Genomic DNA, 21293 nt, shown 5'->3' on the forward strand with positions numbered 1-21293 from the left:
ATGGGCAGAGGAGGAATGCTGTAAATGGGCTGAGATGAGAGGCGGAAAGCGAAGGAGGTGTGGCCAAGGGTCCGTGCCTAAAAGTCCCGTTCTGGTTGTACGTTCATCAAAGTTGGGCGCCCTACGAGCAATTCCCTCAACAGACACACTGACAAAACCCTCAGAATCCAGCCAACCAGAGAACAGCACTGACCCTCAGCCATCCCGCGCAATCCCCCATCAACCAGCACTTCACCTCCCTATGATCTTATTTATTATTTATTTATTTTATTAATAAAATTTATATGCCGCCCAATCCCGAGGGACTTAGGGCGGTGTACAAAATTAAAACAATAAATATAACAATCAAACAATGTGCATTCTTACAGCGTGTCCAGTCGGATCCCGCCCCCCCCCCGGGGACATCAACCCCAGGCCTGCCGGAGCAGGAGAGTTTTAATGGCTTTCTTAAAGGCCGGCAAGGTGGGAGTAGTTCGAACCTCGGGGGGAAGTCGATTCCACCGGGTCGGAGCCACCACAGAAAAGACCCTTCCCCGAGGGCCCGCCAGCTGACATTGTCTGGCCGACGGGACCTGAAAGAGGCCCACTCTGTGGGACCTCACCGGTCTCTGGGAACTGTGCGGCAGTATGCGGTCCTGTAAGTAACCTGGTCCTAAGCCATGAAGGGCTTTCAACGTGATAACCAACACCTTGAATTGCATCCGGAGACCCACAGGAAGCCAGTGCAGCTCACGGAGGATAGGTGACACGTGGGTGTACCTTGGTGCACCCACAATTGCTCTCGCGGCTGCATTCTGAACCAACTGCAGCCTCCGAACGCTCTTCAAGGGTAGCCCCATGTAGAGCGCATTACAGTAATCCAGTCTTGAGGTGACAAGGGCATGAGTGACCGTGAGTAGAGCCTCCCGGTCCAAATAAGACCGCAACTGGTGCACCAGGCGAACCTGGGCAAAGGTCCCCCTGGCCACAGCCAATAGATGTTGTTCCAAATTTAGCTGTGAGTCCAGGAGGACACCCACGTTGCGTGCCTGCACCGAGGGAGGTAAATTTAACCCTCCCCCAGGGCTAATGATGGACCATCAGGATGACCCTTGGGGGGGCAAGACCCAGAGCCACTCGGTCTTGTCAGGGTTGAGTCTAAGCCTGTTCACCCCCATCCAGACCCTCACATCTTCCAGGCACCGGCACATCACGTTGACTGCTTCGCCGAAAGGACATGGGGTGGAGATATACAATTCACTTGATGTGACCTCCCCATCGCAAGAGCCATCACCAGCCTCTCACTGAGGACTCACCCCTGACCCTTCACAAGACCCTCCTTCAACATACCCACACCTGAAACCCTTATCAAGAGAAGAGTGCCGACACAGAAGTTCGCCGAAGACGTTACCTAGCCTGGTGATAAAATGTTCAGAACCCAACCCACAACCTCGGAGAACATACCTTCCCCCCTCACACTACCTGTAACAGACCAAGGCAGGATATGGCAGATCCCAGGGGATCCATAAATCTCTCCCAAAGCTGGAGAGGTGGAGAATCGATATTCCCGAATGGTAGGAATGGTGTTTCTGGACTGCTCACCAGGAAAACGGTGCCAGGAGGGCACACGCAGCCATCGGAGGCGCCGTCACAGCTGAGGTTACTCTGGAGACTCTCGCAGGTGAGGAGGCAGACGTCGACGGCGTAGATCAGCTCTCCGGGACAAAGCACCGCACTGGGACAGGTCTCCTCGGTGCAGCTCCAGGCTCCGTTCGCACAAACGCTGAAACACAGGACATAGCGGGTGACCAATGTAGACGCCAGCTCGTTTCCCTTGGCGGATGTCGGAAGCCCTCGCCAACCGTCCGCCTGCTTCCCCGCGTTGCCCAACGTCAGCAGCTGAGGGCGCTTCTCCAAATCTGGAAAAGCCCCACCGAGCCCAGGAGCATTTGGCACCCACGTACAGGTGATCCTCAACTTACAACAATTGGTTTAGTGACCTCTCGGAGCTACGACGGCACTGACCAAAGGACCGCTGTTCACACTTACGACCATTGCGATCCCCAGGGTTCCAAGATCAAAATGTAGACGCTTGGCAAACTGACGCGTATGTACGACGGTCGCGGTGTCCCGGGGGTCACGTGACCCCCTTTTGCCAAATTCTCGCCAGCAAAGTCAGTGGGGAAGCTGGGTTCACTTCACGTCGTGTCACTTCCAACACTGGAAGTTTTGAAGAAGGGACTGGACAGCCATTTGTCCGAAATGGTCTAGGGCAGACAAGGCCCAGGGGCCGGAGGCGGCCCGCAAAGAGGTTTCATGTGGCCCACGAAGCCATCCTGGAAACGGTGAGGGAACGGCTCCCGCTGCCTTGGCCCTGGCCCAGGCCAGCCGGGAACTAGTGTACAATTTTGTGGTGGCCATCTTGGCACTTGCCCCAGTTCCACCCCCTTCTGCCAGAGACCCTCAGATCTGTCCCACTCCTGCCCAGGCCCCCACGGGCACCCTTGACGCAAACGATGTAGAGCTGGACACGCCCACCCAGTAGGCCACACCCACCCTGGCCACTCCCACCCGGCCCCCTGAGGGCAACCACAATGCTGATGCAGCCCTCAATGAAATTGAGTGACACCCCTGGGGTAGGGTTTCCTGTCTGAGCAAGGGGATGGACTAGATGACCTCCAAGGTCCCTTCCAACTCTACTTATTATTGTTGTTGTTGTTTTGTTGTTGTTGTTATTATTATTATTATGGATCATCGCACAGTCAGCCAGATGTTCAGACTGGATTTGGCATTTTGTCTACCTATCGAGTCCTTACCCAGGACCTGGGATAGGCAGATGTGGATGTTTGATGGTATTACAGGTATCGTCGCAGGATGGAAGCAGTTCCTAGTAAGGCCGCCTTTTGCAATTGACTAATAGCAGATTTGTCAATGCCGATGATGGTGTTCAAGTGGTGCTCCAGTTGTTTTGGGATTGCACCCAAGGAGCCTATGACTATTGGTACTACCCTTGCTTGCTTTTGCCACAGTCTTTCTATTTCTATTTGTAGGTCTTTGTATTTTGTGATCTTCTCCAGTTATTTCTCGTCTATTCTGCTGTCTCCAGGCACTGCCACGTCCACTCTCCAGACTTTTTTGTCTTTCTTATCGACAAAACAATTGTCGATAAGAAAGACAAAAAAGTCTGGGGTGTTATGTCGCAGGTGCTTGTCTGTTTGAATTCTGAAGTCCCAGAGCAGTTTAATTTTATCATTTTTTATGACGTTCTCTATTTTATGATCCCACCAGTTTTTGCTTACAGGCAAATGATATTTTTTGCAGGTCTAAATAAAAAATTATTACTATGATTATGATTATGATTATGTTTTGTTAATTGTTGTTGTTGTTATTATTTTAACGACCGCAGGGAGTTGTATTTATGACGGTCGCCGTGTCCCGAAGTTGTGTGTTCCCGTTGTGAACTTTGGACAAGCCAAATTCACTAAACATCCATGTTATTAATCGAACAACTACAGTGATCCAGTTAATCCTGGGGGCCACTGTGGTGGTCGCAAAACGAGGCGACTAGCTTCACAAATGTCTCGCTTAGCAACAGCTCCATTGTGGTCGTGAGCCAAGGACTACCTACACTTCGCAGGACGGGCCACGTGAAGACGGTGCTCTCCGGGCTGAGGCTCCACAATCTTTCGGTCTCAAGCTGCGCCCACTTGAGGACTTCCTGGGGCACCCACGTCCATCCCGTTGGTCCTGCAGAGCAGGGGTCCCCAACCTCCGGTCTGTGGACCGGTACGCCAGCAACCGGTCCGCAGAAACGAGCAAAGCCCCATCCGCGGGATGCGGGTAGCACACAAAACCACGGCCCCTCTGGTCCGGGGAAAAAAACAACTCTCTCCAGGTCACCGATCCCTGGTACCCCAAAATTTGGGGGAACCTACATTGCCGCTCTCCACCTGGGTTGGTCTCTCCACCGGGGGGGGGGGCGGGAGCACGTCCACACGTGCGCGACAGCTGGACTCGTGGTGGCGGAGACATTCAATGAAATCAACCTATCCTGGGAGAGACAAGTAGACAGGTCACAGGGTGATTTCATCAAACGCCTCTCGCCACGCCATCGAAGCGCGGTGAAGCAGGCGCCCCGTGGTGGGGGGGAGGCGTAGAGTGTCTGTGTGTTGTGTGCAAGGACCTGGGAGCGCCGGGATCGTGGCTGCAGCCTGGTCGCCCAAGAACAACAACAACAAAAACCGTTTCTCCAAGGGAGATTTGACGTAGAAGGCAATGTCTTTCTGGTGTTACCTAGAGTTGAAGGAACTGATCACAGGAGGGGGGGAGGAGGAGGAGGAGGAGGAGGAGGAGCAGGAGGAGGAGGAGGATGACTGTGGGGTCCCTGGTGCTCTCTGACCATGGTTGTTTCCTTGCAGACGTTTCATAACCCAACTAGGGAACATCATCAGTGCTGGAAGGGAGGGTGGGTTTGTGGAGAGCAGACGGGGAGAAGTGGGGGAGGAGGATGGACTGTGGGGTCCTTGGTGCTCTCTGAGCTGGGTGGTTTCCTTGCAGATGTTTCATGACCAAACTAGGGAACGTCATCAGGGCTAGAAGGGAGTAGGGATTGCGAGGAGGAGGAGGAGCTGGTGGTGGTGGTGCAGGAATCGAAGTCTACAGCTGGAAGAGACCATGGAGGTCTTCTAGTCTAATCATCTAGCTAAGACAGGAGACTTTGTATCATCCCAGAGAAATGGAGGAGGAGGAGCAGGACAGGAGGAGGAGGAGAAGAAGAAGAAGAAGAAGAAGAAGAAGAAGAAGAAGAAGAAGAAGAAGAAGAAGAAGAAGAAGAAGAAGAAGAAGAAGAAGAAGAAGAAGAAGAAGAAGAAAGGGAGGAGGAGGAGGACAAAGAGGAAGAGGAGGAAGAGGAAAAAGAAGAAGAGGAAGAGGAAGAGGAAGAAGATGATGAAAAGAAGAGGAAAAGAAGAGGAAGAGGAAGGAAAAAGAAGAGGAAGAGGGAAAGAAGAGGAAGAGGAAGAAGAGGAAAAAGAAGAGGAAGAGGAAGGAAAGGGAAGAGGAAGAGGAGGAAGAGGAAGAGGAAGAAGAGGAAGAAGAGGAGGAAGAGGAAAAAGAAGAGGAAAAAGAAGAAGAGAAAGAGGAAGAGGAAAAAGAAGAGGAAAAAGAAGAAGAGGGAAAAGAAGAGGAAGAGAAAGAGTAAGAAGAGGAAGAGGAAGAAGAGGAAGGGGAAGAGGAAGAGGAGGAAGAGGAAGAGGAAGAGAAAAAGAAGAGGAAGAGGAAAAAGAAGAGAAAGAGGAAAAGAAGAGGAAATAGAAGAGGAAGAGGGAAAAGAAGAGGAAGAGAAAGAGGAAGAAGAGAAAGAAGAGGAAGAGGAAGAAGAGGAAGGGGAGGAGGAAGAGGAGGAAGAGAAAGAGGAAGAAGAAGAAGAACAACAACAACCATCATGCAGTTGGGAAGATAGTTTCACTGTTTCTACATGGGTGACTGACTGTCCCCTGCCCAGTCCAGAAAACAGAATGGACCGGCGTAAAGCACGACGCCGGAGGTTCCTTCTCGCTCCCGCATTCTGAGAAGTCTCTCTCTGCCTTTGCACCCCGACGGCGTTCTGCGCCTCCCACCTACCACCACTCGCTTCGGCGCAGCAGAGAGAAAAACCGTTGTCCGAAAAACCCTGTCCACCCCCTCCTCAGTCGCCGGGAGGTCTCTGCGCGGACGGAAGCCCTGGAACGCTACGTTTGTACAAACCCGTGAAGCTCCTTGCTCCCGGTTGCAACCTACCAGCTGTTGCAGCTCCTCTGAATCTTGCTACCGGGCGGGTGGGCTTTCTCCTGGTGCAGACAGGGACACAGGGCCGGTTGGACGCACTGCCCTTCGTGGTCCAGCGCCAGACCTTCCGGGCAGTTGCATCCAGCCACGCAGGCAGGGCGGAGGTCTTCGCAGACGCCGAACTTTTCCGCGGGAAGGTCGGCACAGGTTCTTCCACAGGGGGTGGCGCATTCTTGGTAGACCTGGCCCCCAGAGCACTGCATCGCTGAGGAGATGGAGGGGAAAGGTCACGGGGTGTGGATTCCATCGTGAATATCCGCCGTAGACGGGCTTGCAACGATGTCCCGTTCCAAGGCGGGCAGCCCCTAGAGACTTTCCGGGTTGGCAGCCCCTGGAGCAGGGCGTAGGCAACCTTGGCTCTTTTACGATGCGTGGACTTCAACTCCCATGCTGGCTCAGGAATTCTGGGAATCGAAGTCCCCGAGTCATAAAAGAGCCCAGGTTGCCTACCCCTGCCCTAGAGGGAGAGGGGGAAAGAGGGGATGGTTTTGTGGCAGATGGATGTCCACACGCACGCACAAGCACCTGTTGGGTTGAGTTCGGTTGGGTTGAGTTGGGGTGGGTTCTGTTGGGTTGGGTTGAGTTGGGGTGGGTTCTGTTGGGTTGGGTTAAGTTGGGGTGGGTTCTGTTGGGTTTGGGTTGAGTTGGGATGGGTTCTGTTGGGTTGGGTTGAGTTGGGGTGGGTTCTGTTGGGGTGGGGTGGGTTCTGTTGGGTTGGGGTGGGGTGGGTTTTGTTGGGTTGGGTTGAGTTGTGGTGGGTTCTGTTGGATTGGGTTGAGTTGTGATGGGTTCTGTTGGGTTGGGATAAGTTCTGTTGGGTTGGGGTGGGTTCTGTTGGGTTGGGGTGGGGTGAGGTGGGATGGGTTCTGTTGGGTTGGGATGGGTTGAGTTGGTGTGGGTTCTGTTGGGTTGGGCTGAGTTGTGTTGAGTTGGGGTGGGTTGGGGTTCATTCTGTTGGGTTGGGGTGGGGTGGGTTCTGTTGTGGTGGGGTGGGGTGGGTTCTGTTGGGTTGGGGTGGGTTCTGTTGGGTTGGGGTGGGTTGAGTTGGGGTGGGTTCCGTTGAGTTGGGTTGAGCTGGGTTGGGTTGAGTTGGGGTGGGTTCTGTTGAGTTGGGTTGACTTGGGGTGGGTTCTGTTGGGTTGAGTTGAGTTGGGTGGGTTCTGTTGGATTGGGTTGAGTTGTGGTGGGTTCTGTTGGGTTGGGGTGGGGTGGGTTCTGTTGGGTTGAGTTGAGTTGGGTGGGTTCTGTTGGTTTGGTTTAGGTTGAGTTGGGTTGAGTTGAGTTGGGTTGAGTTGGGTTGGGTTGAGTTGGGGTGGCTTCTATTGGGTTGGGTTGAGTTGGGGTGGGTTCTGTTGGGTTGGGTTAAGTTGGGGTGGGTTCTGTTGGGTTGGGTTGAGTTGGGGTGGGTTCTGTTGGGTTGGGTTGAGTTGGGGTGGGTTCTGTTGGGTTGGGGTGGGGTGGGTTCTGTTGGGTTGGATTGGGGTGGGTTCTGTTGGGTTGGGTCATTGTGGATTCTGTTGGGTTGAGTTCTGTTGGGTTGGGGTGGGTTGAGTTGGGGTGGGTTCTGTTGAGTTGGGTTGAGCTGGGTTGGGTTCAGTTGGGGTGGGTTCTTTTGGGTTGGGTTGAGTTGAGTTGGGTGGGTTCTGTTGGGTTGAGTTGAGTTGGATTAGGGTGGGGTGGGTTCTGTTGGGTTGGGGTGGGTTGAGTTGGGTGGGGTGGGCACTCTGTGACAAAGCCTGTGTAGAAATTGTGAACCGGGCCAACCCCTCCAAAACAAAGCCTTGGTTAGCCCCCCCCCTCAGATTTTCCTTTCCTCCTTTGACAGTGGTCCCCACCCCCTTCCTCCCTGCTCCCAGTAACTTCCCAGGACACTTACGGCAGAAGCTCTGGTTCCTCCAGGCCACAAGAGCTCCCTCCTGGGCACACTGGTGGGCGTAGGCAGCCAGGGCACCACAAAGACAATCATCCTCAGCCGAACAGCTGCACACATCCTCCAGGCACAACTGGTAGAAGGGTTCCCGCTCCACCAGGTTGTGGCAGGGCTGGCAAGGGGGTGGGGGGAAAATGGATGACCCTTCAGAAACTTCCGTTGATTGTCCATCTGGGTGGATTTACGTGGTGAGGGAGCATCGTGGTGGATATGCTCCTTGACCCAAGTGGGGTCTCAAAACTTCCTTGTCGAGAGGCTTCAACACTGCTGTGTTCAAGATAGGACAACTTTCTCTCCCTCTCTATCCCAGAGTATCTCAGCCTCAGTGACTTTCAGAGAAATGGACGTCAACTCCCAGCAGACTGGCTGGGGAACTCTGGGAGTTGAAGTCCACGCATCTCACAGTCGCTAAGGTTGAGAACTGCTGATCTAGAGCATTTGGGGGTGGATTGTACCATCTTTCTGAGTCTTCTACAGCAGGGATCTCCAACACGCGAGCTGCAGACCGCTACCGGGCCGCAGCACATTCAGACACTGGGGCCGCGCAAGTGGCAGGAGCTCGCGTTGGCGCACCGAGCTTCATTTGCGCAAGTGGTGAGTGGGCACGCCCACCGCTTGTGCAAATGGAGCCGCGCGCACGAGTGTACTTGCCCGCTGTTGGTGTGGAAACCTCCCCTCTCCCCTCCCGGCTGTCGCTGAGGCTGCCATTGCTGGTCCACAAAGCCGGAAAAGTTGGGAACCGTGGTTCTAGAGGAGTCTCTGAACTCGGCAATTCGAAGAGGTCGTAAAAACGAGGCATAGCTCAAGTAAGAACTTTCCAGCTTAGAAATTTGGGGCGGAGTTGCAGTGTCCCCAGGGACACGTGATCCAAATTCAGAGGTTTGGCCACTGACTCCTCTTTATGACAGTCGCAGTGTCCCGGGTCACGTGATCCAAATTTAAATCCTTGGCCACTGACTCCTCTTTATGACGGTCGCAGTGTCCTGGGATCACGTGATCCAAATTCAAACCCTTGACCACTGACTCCTCTTTATGACGGTCGCAGTGTCCCAGGATCACGTGATCCAAATTTAAATCCTTGGCCACTGACTCCTCTTTATGACGGTCGCAGTGTCCCGGGATCACGTGATCCAAATTTAAACCCTTGGCCACTGACTCCTCTTTATGACGGTCGCAGTGTCCCGGGATCACGTGATCCAAATTTAAATCCTTGGCCACTGACTCCTCTTTATGACGGTCGCAGTGTCCTGGGATCACGTGATCCAAATTTAAATCCTTGGCCACTGACTCGTCTTTATGACAGTCGCAGTGTCCCGGGATCACGTGATCCAAATTCAAACCCTTGACAACTGACTCCTCTTTATGACGGTCGTAGTGTCCCAGGGTCACGTGATCCAAATTTAAATCCTTGGCCACTGACTCCTCTTTATGATGGTCGCAGTGTCCTGGGATCACGTGATCCAAATTCAAACCCTTGGCCACTGACTCGTCTTTATGACAGTCGCAGTGTCCCGGGATCACGTGATCCAAATTCAAACCCTTGACAACTGACTCCTCTTTATGACGGTCGTAGTGTCCCGGGTCACGTGATCCAAATTTAAATCCTTGGCCACTGACTCCTCTTTATGACGGTCGCAGTGTCCTGGGATCACGTGATCCAAATTCAAACCCTTGACCACTGACTCCTCTTTATGACGGTCGCAGTGTCCCAGGATCACGTGATCCAAATTTAAATCCTTGGCCACTGACTCCTCTTTATGACGGTCGCAGTGTCCCGGGATCACGTGATCCAAATTTAAACCCTTGGCCACTGACTCCTCTTTATGACGGTCGCAGTGTCCCGGGATCACGTGATCCAAATTTAAACCCTTGGCCACTGACTCCTCTTTATGACGGTCGCAGTGTCCCGGGATCACGTGATCTAAATTTAAATCCTTAGCCACTGACTCCTCTTTATGACGGTCGCAGTGTCCCGGGATCACGTGATCCAAATTTAAATCCTTGGCCACTGACTCCTCTTTATGACGGTCGCAGTGTCCCGGTATCACGTGATCCAAATTTAAATCCTTGGCCACTGACTCCTCTTTATGACGGTCGCAGTGTCCTGGGATCACGTGATCCAAATTCAAACCCTTGGCCACTGACTCCTCTTTATGACGGTCGCAGTGTCCCGGGATCATGTGATCCAAATTTAAATTCTTGGCCACTGACTCCTCTTTATGACGGTCGCAGTGTCCCGGGATCATGTGATCCAAATTTAAATCCTTGGCCACTGACTCCTCTTTATGACGGTCGCAGTGTCCCGGGATCACGTGATCCAAATTCAAACCCTTGGCCACTGACTCCCCTTTATGACGGTCGCAGTGTCCCAGGCTCTTATGATCCCGTGAACAAGCAACGTCAACGGGGGAAACCAGGATCACTTAACGACCGTGTGACTCGTTTAAGAACGGCTGCAATCCCCTTCACAACGGGGCCAAACTCACTTCACAAATTGCTCGCTTGGTGACACAAATGTTGGGCCCCGTTGACGGTTGTGAGGACTAGCTGTACCTTCTCTGCTGGAGGGGAGGAGGGTCTGGTGGAGTGGGCCCCCCCTAAAAGGCAGCCCAAAGCCCCGCCTCCTTTGCCCCTGCGCCCTTCCTAACACCACCCCTGGCCAGCACCCCGGGTTGTCTTACCTGGAAGGGCGCGCCGTGGACGGCGGCGCAGGCCGTCTCGGCGTATTGCCGTCGTTGGGTGTACGTGCTGCAGGAGTCGAAGGGTAAGTCGCCCGTAGGGGCGGGGCAGGCGTGGGAAAGCTGGAACTTGTGGGCAAAAGCCGCCACGCTGGACTCCACGTCGCCCTCCGGGGTGGTGAACTCCTCCTGCTGGTTCCAGTTGTAGGTCCCGCAAAGTCCGCGGACCTGGAGGGAAGCGGGTGAGAGTTTGGCCCAGGTTGCATAGTTAGATTGGGCACCCTTTCAGTCCGCCAGAGCCCGGCGATTGGCTCTCGTCCGGAAGCGACGTGCAGTGTGTGTGTGTGGGGGGGGATGTTTCAGGTCTCGTGGCGGGATTTGATTTATTGCACACGGCGAGGGAACAGGGAGGGAGGGAGGGAGGAGAAAAAAGGGAAGGAAGGAGAGAAAAGGAGAAAGGGAGGGAAGGAGGGAGGAGGGAGGACGAGAAGGAAGGAGAGAGGGAGGGAGGGAAGAATGAAGGGAAGGAGCAAAGGAGGAAAGGAGGAAAGGAGGGAGGAAGAAGCAAGGGAAGGGAAGGAGGGAGGAAGGAAGGAAGAGAAAGAAAGAAAGGAATGAGGGAAGAAGGGTGGAAGAAGGAAAGAAGGAAAACAAAGATGGAAGGAAGGGAAGAAGTAGGAAGGAAGGAAGGAAGGAAAGAAGGGAAGAAGGGAGGGAGAAAGAAGGAAGGGAAAGAAGGAATGGAAGAAGAAAGGAAGGAAGGAAAGGACGAAAGGAGGAAATGAGGGAGGAAGAAGCAAGGGAAGGGAAGGAGGGAGGAATGAAGGAAGGAAGAGAAAGAAAGAAAGAAAGAAAGGAATGAGGGAAGAAGGGTGGAAGAAGGAAAGAAGGAAAAGAAAGATGGAAGGAAGGGAGGAAGTAGGAAGGAAAGGAGGGAAGAAGGAAGGGAGAAAGAAGGAAGGAAGGGAAAGAAGGAATGGAAGAAGAAAGGAAGGAAGGAAAGGAGGAAATGAGGGAGGAAGAAGCAAGGGAAGGGAAGGAGGGAGGAAGGAAGGAAGAGAAAGAAAGAAAGGAATGAGGGAAGAAGGGTGGAAGAAGGAAAGAAGGAAAACAAAGATGGAAGGAAGGGAAGAAGTAGGAAGGAAGGAAGGAAGGAAAGAAGGGAAGAAGGGAGGGAGAAAGAAGGAAGGGAAAGAAGGAATGGAAGAAGAAAGGAAGGAAGGAAAGGACGAAAGGAGGAAATGAGGGAGGAAGAAGCAAGGGAAGGGAAGGAGGGAGGAATGAAGGAAGGAAGAGAAAGAAAGAAAGAAAGAAATGAGGGAAGAAGGGTAGAAAAAGGAAAGAAGGAAAAGAAAGATGGAAGGAAGGAAGAAAGTAGGAAGAAGGGGGAAAGGAGGGAAGGAGGGAGAGAGGAAGAAGGGAGGAAGGGAAAGAAAGAAGGAAGGGAAGAAGGAAAGGACAGAAGGAAAGGAGGAAATGAGGGAGGAAGAAGCAAGGGAAGGGAAGGAGAGAGGGAGGAAGGAAGGAAAAGAAAGAAAAAGAAAGATAGAAAGAAAGAAAGGAATGAGGGAGGAAGGGTGGAAGGAGGAAAGAAGGAAAAGAAAGATGGAAGGAAGGAAGAAGGGAGGAAGAAGGAAGGAAGTAAAGGAGGGAAGAAGGGAGGAAGGAAGGGAGAAGTAAGGAAGGGAAAGAAAGAAGGAAGGGAAGAAGAAAGGAAGGAAGGAGGAAATGAGGGAGGAAGAAGGGAAGGGAAAGGAAGGAGGGAGGGATAGAGGAAGGAAGGGAAAGAAAGAAAAAAGAAGGAAAGGAGGAAATCAGGGAGGAAGAAGCATGGGAAGGGTAGGAGGGAAGAAAAGATGGAGGAAGGAGGGAAGGGAAAGAAAGAAAGAAAGAAAGAAAGAAAGAAAGAAAGAAAGAAAGAAAGAAAGAAAGAAAGAAAGAAAAAGAAAAAATGAGGGAATGAGGGAAGAAGGGTGGAAGAAGCAAAGAAGGAAAAGAAAGACGGAAGGAAGCGAAGAAGGAAGGAAAGGAGGGAAGAACGGAGGGAGGAAGAAGGAAGGAAGAGAAAGAAACAAGGAATGGAAGAAGAAAGGAAAGGAGGAAATGAGGGAGGAAGAAGCAAGGGAAGGAAAAGGAAGAAGGGAGGGAGGGAGGAAGGAAGGGAAAGAAAGAAATAAAAAGAAAAAATGAGGGAATGAGGGAAGAAGAATGGAAGAAGCAAAGAAAGAAAAGAAAGACGGAAGGAAGGGAAGAAGGAAGGAAGAAAGGGAAGGAGGGAAGGAGGGAAGAAGAAGGAAGGAAGGGAAAGAAAGAAGGAAGGGAAGAAGAAAGGAAGGAAGGAAAGGAGGAAAGGAGGGAGGAAGAAGCAAGGGAAGGGTAGGAGGGAGGGAGGGAGGGAGGAAGGGAAAGAAAGAAAGAAAGAAAGAAAGAAAGAAAGAAAGAAAAAATGAGGGAATGAGGGAAGAAGGGTGGAAGAAGCAAAGAAGGAAAAGAAAGACAGAAGGAAGCGAAGAAGGAAGGAAGGAAAGGAGGGAAGAAGGGAGGGAGGGAGGAAGAAGGAAGGGAAAGAAAGAAGGGAAGAAGAAAGGAAAGGAGGAAAGGAGAGAGGGAAAAGGATGGGGAAGGGAAGAAGGAAGGAAAGAAAAGAGAGAAGCAGGAAGGGAAAGGAATAGAGAGAAGGGCAGGGGAGGGGAGGGGCGGGGAGGGGTGGGAAGGAGGGGGAGGGCTCCTGAAAGAGAAGGAGCCCACTCTGCACGTCAAGGTGCCACCCACCCCCCAGGAGGCACCTGCCCCCCACACCTTGTGGTGCCCTAACCACCCTTCTGGTTCAAACGTTACTCCTCACCACCCCGCCCACCATCCCGTGTCCCCGGGGACCCCCTATCCTAGAAGGCTTTGCTTGGGGAAGCCCCCCCCCCCGAGACTCACCTTGTGGGCGAAGCTGGGCTGGAGAGTGATGTAGGCAGCGGGGAACTCCAGGCCCCAGAGGAGGTGAGCCCCAAAGGCCTGGAGGAGCAGGAAGGCGGAGGACGCGCGTCGGACGGTCAGCTCGGCGTTGGCAAAGGGGAGGGCCACTTCCCGGCCGTTTACCAAGACAGACCCTGGGGAGGGGGGGACAGAGAGGGACAGAGGAGGGTGAACAGGAGCCTGGAGGAGGAGGAGGAGGAGGAGGAAGAGGAGGAGGAAGGAAGGAAGGAAGGAAGGAAGGAAGGAAGGAAGGAAGGAAGGAAGGAAGGAAGGAAGGAAGGAAGGAAGGAAGGAAGGAAGGGACTGTGGGGTCCTTGGTGCTCTCTGAACTGGGTGGTTTTCTTCCAGACGTTTCCTGACCCAACTAGGGAACATGATCAGTGCTACAAAGGGGGTGGATTTGCAAGGAGGAGGAGGAGGGGGAGGAGGAGGAGGAAGAGGAGGAGGAGGAGGAGCAGCAGGAGGAGGAGGACTGTGGGGTCTTTGGTTCTCTCCAAGCTGGGCGGTTTCCTTGCAGACGTTTCCTGACCCAACTAGGGAACATCAACAGTTTTTGAAAAGAGGGGTGTGTGGAGAGGAGGAGGAGGAGGAGGAGGAGGAGGAGGAGGAGGAGGAGGAAGAGGAGGAGGAGGAGGAGGAGGAGGAGAAGAAGGGGAGGAGGAGGAGGAGGAGGAAGAAGACTGTGGGGTCCCTGGTGCTATCAGAGCTGGGTGGTTTCCTTGCAGATATCTTGTGACCCAACTAGGGAACGTCATCAGTGTTAGAAGGAAGGAAGGAAGGAAGGAAGGAAGGAAGGAAGGAAGGAAGGAAGGAAGGAAGGAAGGAAGGAAGGAGGAAGGAAAGAAAGAAAGAAAGAAAGAAAGAAAGAAAGAAAGAAAGAAAGAAAGAAAGAAAGAAAGAAAGAAAGGAGGAAAGGAGGAAAGGAGGAAAGGAGAAAGGCCTGTGGGGTCCTTGGTGCTCTCTGAGTTGGGTGGTTTCCTTGCAGACGTTTCCTTACCCAACTAGGGAACATCATCAGTGCTATGAGGGAGTGGAATTGCAAGGAGGAGGAGGAGGATTGTGGGGTTTGTCTTTGGTTCTCTCTGAGCTGGGTGGTTTCCTTGCAGACGTTTCTTGACCCAATTAGGGAACATCATCAGTGCTAGGAGGAGGAGGAGAGGGAGGGAGGGGAGGGGAGGAGGAAGAGGAAGAGGAAGAGACCTATAGGGTCCTTGACCTTGTCTGAGCTGAGTCACTAGATGTCTTCTTCAGCCTGGGCCCCCCAAGAAGGGGCAGTTGCCCCCAGGCTGAATTCAGCCCCTCTCTCCGCCAGTCGGCGGAGGCAGCTGGCGCAGCTCACCTGGGGCAGGTGAGGTGATCTTCTTACCCCCCCCCCGAAAAAGATCCCCAGGCGGACCTTCGGTCTCACCTGCGAAGGACAGCTGGGCTGACGTCTTCTGCACAGTGACGGTCACAGCCCGGAGGCAGCTGATGGCGCCCTGGTTCCCGCAGGGCTCGCTCTCCGCCTCGATCTGAATTTTCCCGTCGACAAAATCCTATGAAAATGGAGCGAGAGAGGGTGAGGATACGGCGACGGCCATACGTCGGGAAAAGAAGGGCCTCGGCAGCGTCCGACGACGGTCACTAAAGGGGCCGTTGGAAGTCGAGGACGACCTGTGCTATGTGGGAGAGAAGGAAGGGGGCTGCTCCCCCCCCACAAAAGCCCCCTCCCCACCTGTCCTCCAGCCACATCAAAATCCTGTGAAAATAGAGAGAGGCTACTGCAACGGACGTCCGTCGGAAGAATGCACGCCGCGGCAGCTTCCAACGGTCACTAAAGGCACCGTTGTAAGTCAAGGAGTGCCTGCGCTCGGTTGGAGAGAAGGAAGGGGGCTGCTCCCCTCACACAGGCCTCCTCCCCGCCCGCCCCTCACCTGCACCAGGGTGTAGCGGCAAACCCCGCGGAAGGAGTAACGCTTGCCGTCGAACGTCAGGAAGTGGAGATGTGCGTGGAGGATGCACTCCCTGGCGCACCGATCCTGCGAGCAGACCCACTGCCCCCCTCGGCAAGTGCTGTGGGAGCAAGCGACAGGTCTGGTGAGGGGGGAGGTGGGGGTCTTCAAGGGGGGACAGCCCCCGGCCTTTCTCCCCGCCCCAACTCAAGCCACGGGTCTCCCGTCTACGTCGAGAAAAATCCCAACTCTTCTGCAATGTTGATGGATAGACTATCTGTAGCTCAGGGTGGAACTGGGTGGGGTGGGGTCCTTGGGGCTCTCTGAGTTGGGGGGGGGTCCTTGGAGATGTTTCATGACCCAACTAGGGAACGTCATCAGTGCTCGAAGGGAGGGGGATTAGAGAGGAAAAAAACACCTCCCTTCTGGCACTGGTGATGGTCTGTAGTTGGGTCAGGAAACGTCTTCAAGGAAACCACCCAGCTCAGAGAGAACCAAAGACCCCACAGTTATCCTCCTCTTCTTCTTCCTCCTCCTCCTCCTTCACCTCCCCTTTTTCTCCTCTTTCTCCGTCCTTACCTCTTCCTCCTCTTTCTCTGCCACCTCTTCCCCCTCCTCCCGTCCTGCTCCACCTCCTCCTCCTCCTATTCCTCCTCCTTCTTTTCCCCCTTCTCCTCCCCTCCCTCCTTCACCTCCTCCTCCTTCACCTCCTCCTCCCCTTTTTCTCCTCTTTCTCCCTCCTTACCTCTTCTTCCTCTTTCTCCGCCACCTCTTCCTCCTCCTCCTTCTTTTCCCCCTTCTCCTCCCCTCCTTCTCCCTCCTTCACCTCCTCCTCCTTCACCTCCTCCTTCACCTTCTCCTCCCCTTTTTCTCCTCTTTCTCCCTCCTTTTCCTCCGCCACCTCCCTCCTCCTCTTGCTCCTCCTTCTTTTCCTCCTTCCTCCTCCTCCTCCTCCCTTCTAGCACTGATGACGTTCCCTAGCTGGGTCATGAAACGTCTGCAAGGAAACCACCCAGCTCAGAGAGCACCGAGGACCCCTACAGTCTTTTTCCTCCTCCTCTCCCTCCTCCTGTTCCTCCTCCTCCTTCACCTGCTCCTCCTCCCCCCTTCTTCTCCTCTTTCTCCCTCCTTACCTCCTCCTCCTCTTCTCCGCAATCCCTCTCCCTCCAAGCACTAAAGATGTTCCCTAGGTGGGTCATGAAATGTCTACAAGGAAACCCCCAACCTCAGCGAGTAGCAAGGACTCCCCCAATCCTCCTCCTCCTCCCCCTCCCCCTCCTCCTCCTCCTCCTCCCTTCTAGCACTGATGATGTTCCCTAGCTGGGTCCTGAAACGTCTGCAAGGAAACCATCACGATTGGAAAGCACCGAGGATTCCCACAGTCCTTCCTCCTCCTCCTCCTCCTCCTCCTCCTCCTCCTCCTCCTCCTCCTCCTCCTCCTCCTCCTCCTCCTCCTCCTCCTCCTCCTGCTCCTCCTGCTCCCTTTGGCCGCCCAAGACCCATTCTCAGGCTGACGTGGGGCTGATGTCACCCCGCCCTTCCAGCTCACCAGCGATTGCAGCGCTGCTGCAGCGTCTCCCCTGCACGGAACTTCTGCCGGCGGTGGAAGCAGGGACACTGGCTCTCGGGGACGCAGGACCCCTCCTCAAGGTAGAGTCCCGGGACGCATTCGCAGCCGCTCACGCACTCCTGACGGCAGTGGTCTCCGCTCAGCGTCCCCACGGCCGCACAGCTGGCCGGACACGACGACACGCACTCCGTGTAGCGCTGGCCCGGGCCGCACGGTTTCTCTGTGGGGGAAGGGGTGAAGTGGGACCACGGCCGATGGCTTTCGTTGGCGGAGGGCAGGAAGGACGGGGGGGATGGGGGAGCTTGGAGGTCATCTAGTCCAGCCCCCTGCTCAAGCAGGAGACCCTTACAGAGTCATAGAATGACCGAGGTGGAAGGGACCTCAGAGGTCATCTAGTCCAGCCCCCTGCTCAAGAGGGAAACTCTTACAGAATGATAGAATGACCGAGGTGGAAGGGACCTCAGAGGTCATCTAGTCCAGCCCCCTACTCAAGAGGGAGACTCTTACAGAATGATAGAATGACAAAGTTGGAAGGGACCTTAGAGATTAATAATAATAATAATAATAATAATTAGACAAAATGCCAAATCCAGTCTGAATATCTGGCTGACTGTGCGATGATCCATAATAATAATAATAATAATAATAATAATAAAAGTCGGAAGGGACCTTGGAGGTCATCTAGTCCAACCCCCTGCTCAGGCAGGAAACCTTACACCATTTCGGACCAGTGCCTGTTCAGTCTCTTCTTAAAAACTTCCAGTGTTGGAGCATTTACTGCTTCTGGAGGCAGGTGGTTCCACTGATTAATTATTCTCACTGTCAGGAAGTTTCTCCTTAGTTCTAGGTTGCTTCTCTCCTTGATTAGTTTCCACCCGTTGCTTCTTGTCCTGCCTTCAGGTGCTTTGGAGAATAGCTTGACCCCCTCTTCTTTATGGCAGCCCCTGAGATATTGGAATACTGCTATCATGTCCCCCCTCGTCCTTCTCTTTGTTAAACTAGACCAGTGGTTCTCAACCTTTCTAATGCCGCGACCCCATAATACAGTTCCCCATGTTGTGGTGACCCCCAACCACTTATACTTCACCGGGTGCCAGGGGCGTGGCCAAAGAAAAGGGGGAAAAAATGGCGGACAGCCTTGTTTGGCGACCCCCGTGAAATGGTTGTTCGATCCCAAATGGGGTCCCGACCCACAGGTGGAGAACCACTGAACTAGACCTACCCAATTCCAGCAACCGTTCCTTATATGTTTTAGCCTCCAGTCCCCTAATCCTCTTTGTTGCTCTTCTCTGTACTCTTTCTAGAGTCTCAACATCTTTTTTACATCGTGGTGACCAAAACTGGATGCCGGATTCCAAGGGTGGCCTTACCAAGGCCTTGTAAAGTGGCATTAACACTTCATGTGATCTTGATTCTATCCCTCTGTTAATGCAGCCCAGCACCATGTTGGCTTTTTTGGCAGCTGCAGCACACAGCTGGCTCCTATTTAAGTGATTGTCCTCCTGGCTTGAGCAGGAAATACTTACAGAATCATAGAGTTGGAAGGGACCGTGGAGGCCTAACCCCTTGTCCAAGCAGGAGACCCTTACAGAACACCTTCCGGTATTTGGGGGGGGGGCTGCCACAAAGAGGGGGGTCCACCTATTCTCCAAAGCACCATTAGGCAGGACAAGAAGCAGTGGGTGGAAGCTAATCAAGGAGAGAAGCAAGCTAGAAGTAAGGAGAAACTTCCTCTAAGAGGGAGGACAATGAACCGGTGGAACAGCTTGCCACCAGAAGCGGTAGATGGAGGTTTTTAAGAAGAGACCGGACAGTCACCTGTCTGAAATAGTAGAGGTCTCCTGCTTGAGCAGGGGGCTGGACTAGAAGATCTCTGAAGTCCCTTCCAGCCTTAAGGCAGGAGAAAGAGACAGGGAGGGAGGGAGGGAGCGAGGAAGGAAGGAAGGAAGGAAGGAAGGAAGGAAGGAAGGAAGGAAGGAAGGAAGGAAGGAAGGAAGGAAGGAAGGAAGGAAGGAAGGGTTGGAGTAGATGATCTCCAAAGTCCCTTCCCACTCTGTGATTCTATGATTCTGTAAGAATCTCCTGCTCAAGCAGAGGGCTGGACTAGAAGATCTCCACAGCCCCTTCCCGCTCTGTGATTCTATGATTCTGTAAGAGTTTCCTGCTCAGAGGGCTGGACTAGAAGATCTCCACAGCCCCTTCCCGCTCTGTGATTCTATAAGAGTCTCCTGCTCAAGCAGAGGGCTGGACTAGAAGATCTCCAAAGCCCCTTCGTGCTCTGTGAGTCTATGATTCTGTAAGAGTCTCCTGCTCAGAGGGCTGGACTAGAAGATCTCCACAGCCCCTTCCCACTCTGTGAGTCTATGATTCGGTAAGAGTCTCCTGCTCAAGCAGAGGGCTGGACTAGAAGATCTCCACAGCCCCTTCCCGCTCTGTGATTCTATGATTCTGTAAGAGTTTCCTGCTCAGAGGGCTGGACTAGAAGATCTCCACAGCCCCTTCCCGCTCTGTGATTCTATAAGAGTCTCCTGCTCAAGCAGAGGGCTGGACTAGAAGATCTCCAAAGCCCCTTCGTGCTCTGTGAGTCTATGATTCTGTAAGAGTCTCCTGCTCAGAGGGCTGGACTAGAAGATCTCCACAGCCCCTTCCCACTCTGTGAGTCTATGATTCTGTAAGAGTCTCCTGCTCAAGCAGAGGGCTGGACTAGAAGATCTCCACAGCCCCTTCCCGCTCTGTGATTCTATGATTCTGGAAGAGTTCCTGTTCAAGCAGAGGGCTGGACTAGAAGATCTCCACAGCCCCCTCCCGCTCTGTGATTCTATGATTCTGTAAGAGTTTCCTGCTCAGAGGGCTGGACTAGAAGATCTCCACAGCCCCTTCCCACTCTGTGAGTCTATCATTCTGTAAGAGTCTCCTGCTCAAGCAGAGGGCTGGACTAGAAGATCTCCACAGCCCCTTCCCGCTCTGTGATTCTATCATTCTGTAAGAGTCTCCTGCTGAACCTGTGGGCTGGACTAGAAGATCTCCACAGCCCCTTCCCGCTCTGTGATTCTATGATTCTGTAAGAGTCTCCTGCTCAAGCAGAGGGCTGGACTAGAAGATCTCCACAGCCCCTTCCCGCTCTGTGATTCTATGATTCTGTAAGTCTCCTGCTCAGAGGGCTGGACTAGAAGATCTCCACAGCCCCTTCCCGCTCTGTGATTCTATGATTCTGTAAGTCTCCTGCTCAGAGGGCTGGACTAGAAGATCTCCACAGCCCCTTCCCGCTCTGTGATTCTATGATTCTGTAAGTCTCCTGCTCGGAGGGCTGGACTAGAAGATCTCTACAGCCCCTTCCCGCTCTGTGATTCTATGATTCTGTAAGAGTCTCCTGCTCAAGCAGAGGGCTGGACTAGAAGATCTCCACAGCCCCTTCCCACTCTGTGATTCTATGATTCTGTAAGTCTCCTGCTCGGAGGGCTGGACTAGAAGATCTCCACAGCCCCTTCCCGCTCTGTGATTCTATCATTCTGTAAGAGTCTCCTGCTGAAGCTGTGGGCTGGACTAGAAGATCTCCACAGCCCCTTCCCGCTCTGTGATTCTATGATTCTGTAAGAGTCTCCTGCTCAAGCAGAGGGCTGGACGAGAAGATCTCCATAGCCCCTTCCCACTCTGTGATTCTATGATTCTCTAAGGATCCCCTGCTTGAGCTGGGGGGGTCTGGAAACGCCGCTGCACCCCCCCCCCCGTCCCTGGCCCGCGGCCCCTTACCACAAAAGCCAGCCCTTCTCCAGTTGACGAAGACGCCTCGCTGGGCGCACTCACGGGCGTAACTGGCAAAGGTCTCGCAGGCGGCTTTGGACCCTGCCCGTCGGCTGCACAGCAGGTACTTGCAGGTGTCGTAGAAACTTTGGGGGTCCACCTGCCGGGGGGGCAAGGAAGGGGTACAGCCTTAGGAGAGGTGGGGCGGGGAGGCTGTCGAGGACCGTCCAGGTAGTCCTCGATTTACGACAGTTCGTTTAGTGACCGTTCAAAGTTCCGACGGCACGGAAAAAAAGGGACATAGGGCCATTTCTCCCCTACACGACTGTTGCAGCAGAGTGAAAACAAACCACGGTTTAATGCAACAAGAGAGCGCAGCCAAGATTAAGCCTTGACTAGCAAGGGTTTATTTAGTGATCGTTCAAAGTTCCGACGCCCCTGAAAAAAGGGGGAGCTTAGGAGCATTTCTCCCACTGATGATCGTTGCAGCATCGCCGTGGTGACGTGATCAAAATTCAGCCACTCGGCGACGGGCTCATATTTATGACGGTCGCAGAGTCCCTGGGTCATGGGATCAAAATTCAGACGCTTGGTAACTGACTCATATTTAGGACGGTCACAGTGTCCAGGGGTCCCGTGGTCAAAATTGGCAACTGACTCGTATTTATGAC

At 53.5% G+C, this 21293-nt stretch overlaps 1 protein-coding gene across 1 annotated transcript in view; it reads right to left on the reverse strand.

The window, feature by feature from the left end:
- LOC120299896 (SCO-spondin-like) overlaps positions 1 to 21293 on the reverse strand; it is a 176814-nt gene that overhangs the window by 142460 nt on the left and 13061 nt on the right. The window contains exons 10-18 of the mRNA XM_039325184.1: positions 20632 to 20782; positions 16861 to 17101; positions 15294 to 15432; positions 14789 to 14915; positions 13342 to 13514; positions 10417 to 10641; positions 7682 to 7847; positions 5758 to 6010; positions 1582 to 1762 (exon numbers count right to left, since the gene is read on the reverse strand). Coding sequence (XP_039181118.1) covers positions 1582 to 1762; positions 5758 to 6010; positions 7682 to 7847; positions 10417 to 10641; positions 13342 to 13514; positions 14789 to 14915; positions 15294 to 15432; positions 16861 to 17101; positions 20632 to 20782 — 1656 coding nt within the window. The remainder of the gene's footprint in view (positions 1 to 1581; positions 1763 to 5757; positions 6011 to 7681; positions 7848 to 10416; positions 10642 to 13341; positions 13515 to 14788; positions 14916 to 15293; positions 15433 to 16860; positions 17102 to 20631; positions 20783 to 21293) is intronic.

This window comes from Crotalus tigris, unplaced genomic scaffold (assembly GCF_016545835.1).
Source record: "Crotalus tigris isolate CLP2741 ecotype Arizona unplaced genomic scaffold, ASM1654583v1 scf7180000024320.386069, whole genome shotgun sequence".
Lineage (NCBI taxonomy): Eukaryota > Metazoa > Chordata > Lepidosauria > Squamata > Viperidae > Crotalus > Crotalus tigris.